The following is a 10,376-nucleotide window of genomic DNA, read 5'->3' on the forward strand; positions in this document are numbered from 1 at the left end:
TATGGGGGGGGCTCTATGGGGCATCTAATGGGGGCCCTATATACTGGCACATTATGGGGGGTGCTCTACGGAGAAGGGGGGGGGGGGGAAGATTACTATGGGGGCATTATATAGGGGCATTTAATACTGGCACTCATTTTGGTGCCACTATGGGGAAGGGGGGAGAGAATCATTATGGGGGCATCTATGTGGGGCAGTCTATAGGGGCATTGTATACTGCCACATTATGAAGGGCACTATGGGGGCATCTTCTGGGGGCACTATGGGGACGGGGGAGGAGCACTATGGGGGCATTTTCTGGGGTCACTATATAGGACAGGGAGGAGCACTATGGAGGCATCTTCTGGGGGCACTATATAGGAGTATTTTATACTGGCAGAAATCATAGGGGCACTATGGGCACCTTAGCTCAATTCGGGGCACTAAATGTTTTTTGTAGTGGCGCACAGTGCGGGTCATTGGATCACATGAGGGCACTCTGGGGACATTGACTCTACTGGGGTCACTAACAGGAGGTTTTTTATTTTTACTGCCACACAACAGGGTATTTTTTGTGTTGGCGCACATTATAAGGGGGTTTTATTACAACTGGGGGACTATGGGAACATTATTACTTCTGGGACACAATTACTGTTGGGGGCGCTGTAGGAGCGCTATTACTACTAAGTGCACTCTGGTACAGAATTATTACTATTGGTGGGACTTTTGGGAGCACTATTACTGTGGGGGCACCTTGGCACCGTATCAGCTTAGCACAGTTATTTTTGGGGGACATTATGGTTAACCTATTAGTGTCAGGGGCACTATTTGCTGGGTGAAGTTATTTTTTAGAGCATTGGGTTCGAATAATTATTGAAGGGGGCGCTATCTGTGTGTAACTAGTATTTTCAGGGGGTTTATCTGTTTTCTGCAGTATAGTTTTGGGGGGCACAGCGTCTCAGTATTGGGGGTGCATGATGGGATGTTGAGAAGGTGGGAGGAAAAGTAGGAAACTAAGATGTTTGTCAAACTCTGCAGAGATGAGAGATGGCTGAAAGAAATCATCATGGTGGTCTGGTCTGAATGGAGAAGATGAGGACAGAGAACATCTACATCAGAGGAGACGTCACTGGATGTAAGAGGTATGAGCGCGATATATGGGTGGGGCTGTGTGTGGGTGTGGCTTGATGGTAGGCGGGGACACAGGGGCCCCATAATCTCCTATTGCCCGGGAAGTGCCCCTCCCGAGACCAGGCTCTGGATCCACTGGGCCCTGTGTGGTAAAAGTAACGGATTTCATTTTTTCTTGGGTATTTGTTTCGGTAACAGGTTCTCCAGGAAAAAACTAGTCTATTCCTATCTGATGTTAACGCCGATTGTCCGGCTTTCCTAATGGACTGTGTAGTGTTTAGCCTGGAGTGTAACCTAGAGCTGATAGCAGCCGCCTCTTCAGCGAGAGATTGGGTGGTGGAGCGATTACGTCGTGCTCTCACTATTTCTCCTTTTGGTATATTTCTCGCCCATTTTCCTTGGGGGACACAGAAGACCTTGGGTATAGCTCAGCTCCCTAGGAGGCGTGACACTAAGTGAAAACTGTTAAGCCCCTCCTCCAGCAGCTATACCCTCAGACTGGAGAGAGAGACGGCCAGTTTTTTGCTTAGTGTCCAAGGAGGCAAGACACTCCCTGCTCTGCAGGGTTGTTTTTCTCCTTGTTGTTTAGTTTTTGATTTTTACTTTTTTCTTTTTCTTCCAGACCATCAGGGACAACAGAGACGCAATAGACCTCTCTGTTTCTCCCGGGGTCGAGTGCGCCAGTGCCGGTCACCCGCACTGCTGCCTCCCCCAGAGAATGCAAGGGTTGCCCGCACGCCAAGTCCCTCTTCCAGCGTCCTGCCACTACGGTGCCAGTAGCTGAAGGGGCGACCCTGCTGGAACGGACCGAGGGTGAAGACGGCTGATGGTGAGAGAGTAGCTTCTCCAGCCCTACGCCCCCCCCCACCCCGGTCTCCTGCGTGCCTTACCCCTATACTGTGCCTCTGGACCCTTCCCCTGCTGGACCTGGGCTGGCCCATGGGGTGCCGCAGGGCACCAATCTGCTCCTTGCTCCCTCTCCTCCCTTCCTGAATAGGACATTGCAGCTGGCTGTCTCCCCACCGCTAGCTGCAGAATGCTGCAACACAGGTTCAGCCACATTGCGTCCCTTCTCCTGCCGGCGTCCCTCCTCTATCCGCACGGGCACCCGGTCACAGGGTCCCCCCATCCCCTTATCGGTGCGCTGCTCAGGGCCTGGGGCCCGTTCCTGACGGCAGTGGCGTAAGGCCTCGCCTCCGACCCGCAGGGTGGGCACCCGCGGCCGTCATGGACTTTCCGGTCGGCCGGGCGCCGCATATTTTGGCCCAGGCTTCGCGTCCTGCTGGGCCGCACCTCCGGCGCTCCTTCTCGGCCCCCGATTCTTCCGGCCTGCGGGGTGGGCTCCCGCGGCCGGCATTGGACTTGAGCATGATGCTCCATCGGGCCCGGCCGACCGTCGGTGTATTCCCGTCGGCCGGGGCGCCGCATTCCGGCGCTCCACCCGGGCCCCTGACTCTTCCGGTCCGCGGGGTGGGCACCCTCGGCCGGTGTGTACATACGTCCACTCCGGCTCAGATTCCTGTGCGGCCCCGGTCAGCCGGGTGCCGCAATAATTTAGGCCCCGGCTTTACGGCCTACTAGGCCGCAAAATTCCAGCCTCTGTTGGAGGGGGGCGGGAACTTCTCCAGGCGCGAATTCTTCCCACCTAGAGGTTCCCCCGCCCCCAGGGGATCGCGGCGCCGCCCCCCAGGCCGGATCCCTGTTAACCCTTGGGTACCGGCGGCTCCCAATGGGCCTGTATGGCTGGCCCCCTTTTTTCCTGCCTCTCAGAGAGGCTGTGCACCTGTATGGTGGCCCCCCTTTCTGCCTCAGAGAGGCTGTATTATAAAAAAAATAAAAATAGATAACTAACGGATTTCTTGTGAGCTGCGCAGGACGCTGCAGCCTCATCTCAGTAGTGCTGCCTGTATGCATGCCCCCCTTCCATAGGCGGCATGGTGTCGCGCTCTCCCGGGACACAGCGCTGGCCAAGTGCATGCGGCCCTTTCTGTAGGCAGAATTTGTCACCCTCTCCAGTTATGGTGCCTGCCATGTGCATGACCCCCCCTTCCTAGGCGGGATACTGCACTCTGCCTGGCTGCGGGCTGGCCTTGTGCATGACCCCCTTCTATGGCGGAATACTGCACTCTCACCGGATACGGTGCTGGCCATGTGCACGACACCCTTCCATAGGGGAACGCTGCACTCTCACTGGATTCGCTGCCGGCCATGTGCGTGACCCCCTTCCATAGGGTAACGCTGCACTCTCACTGGATTCGCTGCCGGCCATGTGCATGACCCCCTTTCTTAGGCGTATGCTGCACTCTCACCGGATATGGTGCTGGCCATGTGCACGACCTCCTCCCATAGGGGAACGCTGCACTCACACTGGATTCGTTGCCGGCCATAGGCATGACTCCCTTCCGTAGGCGGAATTCTGCACTCTCACTGGATTCGCTGCCGGCCATGTGCATGACCCCCTTCCATAGGCGGTATGCTTCACTCTCATTGGATTCGCTGCCGGCCTTGGGCATGCCTCCTTCACTCAGGCGGCATACATACATGCTCACTGACTGGGGTTGTTCTCTCGCCGGTAAGTTGCTGGCCATGTGCATGACCCCCTTCCATGGCGGGGTGCTTCCAACTCTTACTGGATCCGCTGCCGGCCATATGCATGTCCCCCCTTCCGTGGGCGGTGTACCGCACTCTCACTGGATTCGCTGCCGGCCTGGGCATGTCTCCTTTCCTCAGGCAACATACACACACTCTCACTGACTATGTTTGTTCTCTCGCCAGTACGTTGCTGGCCATGTGCATGACCCCCATCCATGGCGGGGTGCTCGCACTCTCCCTGGTTGCGATGCTGGCCATGTGCATGACCCCCCTTTTTGGGCGGCATGCTGCACTCTCACCGGATACGTTGCTGGCCATGTGCATGGCCTCTAACATGGGTGGAATGCTTGCACTCCTATTGGATACGGTGCTGGCCTTGTGTGTGACCACCCCTCATTCCATGGGCGGAATTTTGCACGCTCACGGGATTCACAGCTGTCCTTGTATATGCTGTGCTGGACTTGTACATGTCCCCATTCATTGGCGGAGTAGTTGCACTCTCACGAAATTCGGTGTTTGGTGGATTATTGCACACTCACTTAATACTAGGATAACCCTGTGCATGTCCCCCTTTCACTAGGTGGACCTCCTGCGTTCCTGCTGGATGCTGTGTGGCCATGTGCATGGCCCTCTTCTGGGCGGAATACGGTATGTCCTACTTCTCTGAAGTAGGTACTGGCCTTGGGCATCACCCCCTTGTGGGGCGGGCCTTTGCACTCTTGCTGACTGCAGTGTTTGCCAGGTAAATTTCCCCCCTTTCTGGGCGGACTGCTTTCGTTCCATCGCATGCCACACTAGTCTTGTGCATAACCCCCTTTCAGGTTGCACTTTGCACTTCCGTAGATTCTGTGGGACTCTGTGGCTGGCCCTCTTCGCTGAGTGACTATTTTGCAGTGAGCGGACGTTCTTGTGCGCTCTGTGCATGGTTTGGGCCGTGTATATCTTCTCCCCCCGTAGGTGGGTTCGCCTTCTCACTGCTTACGGGGCTGCTCGTACGTATGCCTCCCTTCCTCCTGCGGCATACTTTTTTCTCTTGGAATACGATGCTTGCCGCAAGCCTTGCACTCTTCTCTGAAGAGATCTCTCTGTCCACCTGACCCGGACGGGCTCTACTTGCTCTCTACTGCACCGAGCTGGGTGGTACTCATTCTCTGGTTTGGATTGTATATTGTGGTTCCGTTGTGACGGTATCCACCAGGTTCGTTGGCCCTTCCGCCTGGGGAGCGTTCGTGGTTCCTAGATGCGTACCCATTCGTCCCCCTGCGGCATTTTTTCCCTGCTCAAGCGGTCACATGGTCGAGAGTGCTGTCTGCAGCGCCCCTCGAAGTCTACGTTGGCTCTGGCGGGACTACGGTTCCCTCGCCTACTACCATTCCTCCTCTTTGGATGCAGTGTGGTATGAGTCCTTCCTGTTGGCGCCCTCTGCGCTTCAGTCTGATCTGCTACCAGGTTTGTTCTGCTCTTCTCGGGAAGGTCACCCAACTTCTCTTGGGGGCTCAATTACCTAGGTCCGGGGGACCTCCACTTTGGGTTCTTCAGGGTATTCACCTTCTGCCAGGCGGTGAGCCGGGCGTCTCACAGAGTAGCGGGGGTTCTGCCTTTGAGCTGTCCTATGGCTTCCCTGTTGCTCACCCCTCCTTTCGGTTGGAGGGTGTCATGCCGGCCTCTGTCTCGACTGCTTTTTCTTGCCGGCTCTGTTTTGGCTCCCGCTTGGGACAGATCACTCTGATGTGGCTTCTGCCCCGGCCAGGCTTCAGAGGCTGTTCCTTCACTGCCCTCCGCTCTGGGGAAAACATGGTTGTTCACGTGGATGGTTCCGGTGTTCCTTGTGGCCTCGTACTGTCTCCCTCGTTCACACTGGCTGTACTAGCTGTGTGCCTATTTAACGGGTCTGCCGCGTTCTGTCTTCCCGCTGGGTGAAGATTGCTTTTTCCATTCTGGGCAATGGTCCTGCTGTGGACTTACCTTCTCGGTAACTTGGGAGGACTACTTCTTCGGTCAAGATTGTCCTTAGATCTCCCACACCGGGACTGTAGAACACCTTCCTGTGGTGGCTACATCGACATGGACTTTAGCCTGTCTTGTCCTGGCATCTGTCGGATGCTGGGCGGACCCTTTCGGTTCCTTCCGTCTGTCCTTCTGCTCCCCCACTCCGGGTGAATACGGGACGACGTTGCTCGGGGGCCGACGGGACCAGTTTTGCCGCCCCTTTTACCCGTGTCACTGGTCTGCACCTGATCACATTGGGTTTTTCTCCCGCTTGCCCAGACAATTCCAGCGGGCACGCTAGTGTTCGCTCCCGGCCGTGCTTCGTCCAGTATCTGTTGTCGGACTTAGGGTTCTTACCTGGGGTTCTGTAGGAAGCTGGGCATTCCCCCACTCTGCCTTTTTCTCCCCATGGTTCTGTCTTTCTCCAGTCCGGCCTGGACCTGGGACTGGGACTCTGTTACTTGAAGTGTCAAGTGTCGGCGCTGTCCTTCCTCTTCCAGCGTTCCTTGGCCCTCTGGGCCTGTCAAGACCTTCTTCCACGGAGTGGCTCTTTAGTTCCTCTGTACCGTCCCCCGTACCGCCCTGGGAACTACATACTGAGCTCTCAGCGCTCCAATCTTTCCCTTGGAGCCGTTACAGAAATTTTCTCTACTCCTTCTGTCCTGTACGGTTGTGTTTCTGTAGCCATCGTGTCTCTGATGGGTGTCTGAATGGCGGCCCTTCTTGTTCTGAGCCTCCTGTCCTTCCCCAGGACAGGGATGTTCTCCATCCCGTCCCTTCCTTCCTTCTAAGGTGGTATCTGCCTTTCATCTCAACGAGGCTTTCGTCCTCCCCTTCCCACCCCCGGGAACGGACACTTCACCGATTTGGACGTTGTTTGGGCCTTGCAGTTTTTACTTGGAGATCTCCGACTCTTGTCGACGCTCGGTCTCTTGTCTTTCCAGGAGGTCCGCGCAAAGGGTTGACGTTTACAGGGTGGCTTTCCTCCGCTTTATCAGAATGGCTATTGCTGAGGTTACCTCACCAAGGGCAGGGTTCTGCCTTTGGTGTCACCGTTCATTTCACCAGAGCGGTCGGTGCCTCCTAGGCCGGAGGCATTGGTCTTCGGCCATGCAATTGTGCAAGGCGGCCACCGGTCTTCCTTGCACGCCTTACCAAGTTCTACAGGGTGCATACTCGGGCTTCGGCGGATGCTGCCTTGGGCCGCCTGGGTTTGCAGTCGGCGGTTCCTTGATGCCTTCGGGTGCTTCGCCTTGGTGCTGTGGTCCCTCCCCTCTTGGACTGCTCTCGAACGTCCCAAGGTCTTCTGTGTCCCCCAAGGAAAATGGGCGATAAAACGAGATTTTTGTATAACTTACCAGTAAAATCTCTTTCTCGCTCTTCCTTGGTGGACACAGCACCCACCCATTCATTGCTTTTTTCTACACTGTTTCCGAATTTGTTTTACCCGTTGGGTAGTTGGCTTGTTGGTTCCACTTGTTGGACTTTGCCTTTTCTCACTACTTGGACACGCAACTGGCAGTCTCTCTCTCCAGGCTGAGGGTATAGCTGCTGGAGGAGGGGCTTAACAGTTTTCACTTAGTGTCACGCCTCCTAGGGAGCTGAGCTATACCCAAGGTCTTCTGTGTCCCCCAAGTAAGAGCGAGAAAGAGATTTTACTGGTAAGTTATACAAAAATCTTGTTTTTTCGTTACATGTGTAGGATGACATTTGCTAGCAGTGTGGGGATCCCCGCGGTTTCTTTTCTATAAGTAACAGAGGAAACCTTTGTTTTTGCACCATCTACATATAAACTCAGATCCAAAAATGCAATAGTAAATGGATCAGGGTGTAGAACAAAATTCAATGAATCCAAGTTGCCATCAAGATAATCTCCAAAAAGTGGTGTCCGCTGTATCATCTGACCATACACAGAGCAGGTCATCGATATAATGTCCATAACACCTTATGTTAGGAAAGGAGGGATTATTAATAATATCAAACAAAAATGTTCTCTATGGACGGGGAAAACTTCGCCCCCATAGAAACACCGGAAACCTGGAGAAAATAACTGCAATCAAACATTAAAAAAATTTATTTAATTAAAAATCGACTGAAATACAGATGGAATCTTGCAGCTCTACAGTATAGTTGCTATAACTTCCCAAAAACCATTTGAGGGCAGAGATCGCCAAATTATGAGGAATATTCGTATATAATGAGACCACATCAGCTGTAATCCATGTGAAAGCATCGCACCATTCAAAATTATGAAAAGATTGCAAAACTGTCCCGGCCACATCTGCGCCTCCGATACGTTACGCAGGTGAGCGCTGCAATTTGACTTTCTATATCTACCGTCCTTTATATGGTCTCAGCTCCCCGTAGATCATTTACAGAAGGAGCGACGTTATCCTGTATGGGATCCGAGAACAGGTCTGTCCACCCAGTGGCCTCAGTCGTGACCAGCCAGAATACAATGTAGTATGCTCCACCTCACTATACAATCACCCAACGCCTCTGCGACACAACAGAAAGACCACCTGACCACGACCCCCCCAATAAGACCCCAAAGACCCCGCAGGTGGTGGCCGAGCTCACCTTATAAAATCTGTTAAGGTGGACGGGGATATTAGCAAGAGATCTGGGCTGTGGCAGGGAAGGGGTTAAGTAATTTGTCATCAGTAAAGATTACATTCTCTTTAGTGGATACAATGTAACAAGCTCTAAAATTAAAAATACACAGAAGGGGGTTTTGTGAGATTTCCGAACAATACGAGAAATCCTCATCCAAAGTCCATGGACTTGAGGGGTGACCTGGAGCGGGAGACATCACCTGCTGAACCCTCATCAACCTTTATAACCACCCCATAAAACACAGCAGTGTCAGCAGCCGGTCATCAAGGGCCCCGGGGACAATGTTACACCTCTAGTTAGATAGCACTAACATAGTCCATAGAGCTGTACAGCCAGAGTCACCAACATCTGATCGTACTGCAAAAGATGGGAAAACCTTACTGACCCTTGGAGCTTACACTCTACAGGAAAGAGGACCACACTGACCATAAGATCTTACACTCTACAGGAGAGAGAGGACCCCGCTGACCATAAGAGCTTACACTCTACAGGAGAGAGAGCACCCCGCTGACCATAAGAGCTTACACTCTACAAGAGAGAGAGCACCCCACTGACCATAAGAGCTTACACTCTACAGGAAAGAGGACCACACTGACCATAAGAGCTTAAACTGTACAGGAGAGAGAGAACGCTGACCATAAGAGCTTACACTCTACAGGAGAGAGAGCACCCCGCTGACCATAAGAGCTTACACTCTACAGTAGAGAGAGGACCCCGCTGACCACAAGAGCTTACATTCTACAGCACAGAGAGGACCCTACTGACCACAAGAGCTTACACTCTACAGGAGATAGAGGACCCCACTGACCATAAGAGCTTACACTCTACAGGAGAGAGAGAGGACCCTAACAACCACTTCTGCCGCTCTTCCTGCTCTCATTGTAATGTGTCATTATGAAACAATTAACCGTCTGTGTTCTCTCCGGTGTAATGTTCCTGCACCCTCAGTGCCCCCTCATTGTAATGTCTCCTCACCTGATGCCAGGACCCCCAGGGCCAGGATGCACAGCACAACTACCCTCATCGGAGCCTCCATCGGTGTAGAATGTGCAGAGATCTGAATAAGGCAGTTGCCTGGGCTGAGTGCTTTGAGGAGGGGCAGAGCCAGCCCTAGTCTTGTGATTGGCTGCTGGGGGTGTCAATCACGGTGGGATGGCCCAGCCTGTATCCGTAGGTGCGGAGAAGTATCATCTATGAGAACAGGATCGTGCCGCGACTCTGGTCTGACGACATGAAATTACATATAAGTGTCCTGACGAGGTGTGTGACTTGCTGCTGACGTCACATAATTATTTTAGGGTACAGTACGGCTGGGATCTGTAGTGCACACGACTTACACTGAACTGTATGCAATTTGTGACCAAATATCCGGTGGGTACTGGATTTTTTTCGGGACCGTTGTGGCATCTTGCCACGTAGTACCCAAACCACGTTCCAATCAGTACTTGACCTGTGATTTTGGTGCCACAGATAGCCCTAGTGTTACACAGGCTCAATCTGCAGATCAGGCTTTGGAGGCTGGTTTGTGTGTCAGTGTGAACTGTAGTACAGGCGTTTTATTCACAAGCCAGATACCATGGACTCCCTGCGCGTGTTGTAAAATAAACTACATGGATGCCCCAGCGTGTTGTAGTAACGTTCCTGCGCTGCACTCACCTGTGCTCTCTGACATTTCTTATGGTCACAGCAGCTTCACGATGTTTGGAGGATTTCAGTGATGACAGAATTCGCCAATGACTGGGACCGGATGAGGAGCGCGCCGCGTGGCTGAATGATTGCCTGCTTATGGTTCGCCTGTTTTTGTAACCTGAGACGCCCCCTTGTTCCCATAAATCCCACCACCCTTCAAGTGCTAAAATACTCGATCTGTGCGTCCGTGCTGCAAATTAAAGAATGTGCCTGTGAGGAATATGGATTATTATTTTATGTCAGCCATGTTCCCACACCAGCCATCAGCTGTCAGATAGCGAGGTAGTAAACTCCACAGGGGGGCCCTGCTTCAAAGCCCAGCCAAATGGCAGAGAACCTCTAGCTGGCCACCATTGTTTACAATTTCTCACCTCCATTCA

The 10,376-nt window shown here is 53.2% G+C and overlaps 1 protein-coding gene across 3 annotated transcripts in view; it reads right to left on the reverse strand.

Annotated features, from left to right (window-relative positions):
• Positions 1-9,430, reverse strand: part of LOC120981073 (fatty acyl-CoA hydrolase precursor, medium chain-like) — a 47,991-nt gene extending 38,561 nt beyond the window's left edge. For all 3 annotated transcript variants that reach the window (XM_040410551.1, XM_040410552.1, XM_040410550.1), the window contains exon 1: positions 9,283-9,430. In XM_040410551.1, coding sequence (XP_040266485.1) covers positions 9,283-9,343 — 61 coding nt within the window. In that variant the 5' untranslated portion in view covers positions 9,344-9,430. The remainder of the gene's footprint in view (positions 1-9,282) is intronic.
• Between the last annotated feature and the right edge of the window lie 946 nt (positions 9,431-10,376).

The sequence above is a fragment of the Bufo bufo genome, chromosome 10 (assembly GCF_905171765.1).
Source record: "Bufo bufo chromosome 10, aBufBuf1.1, whole genome shotgun sequence".
Classification (NCBI taxonomy): Eukaryota; Metazoa; Chordata; class Amphibia; order Anura; family Bufonidae; genus Bufo; species Bufo bufo.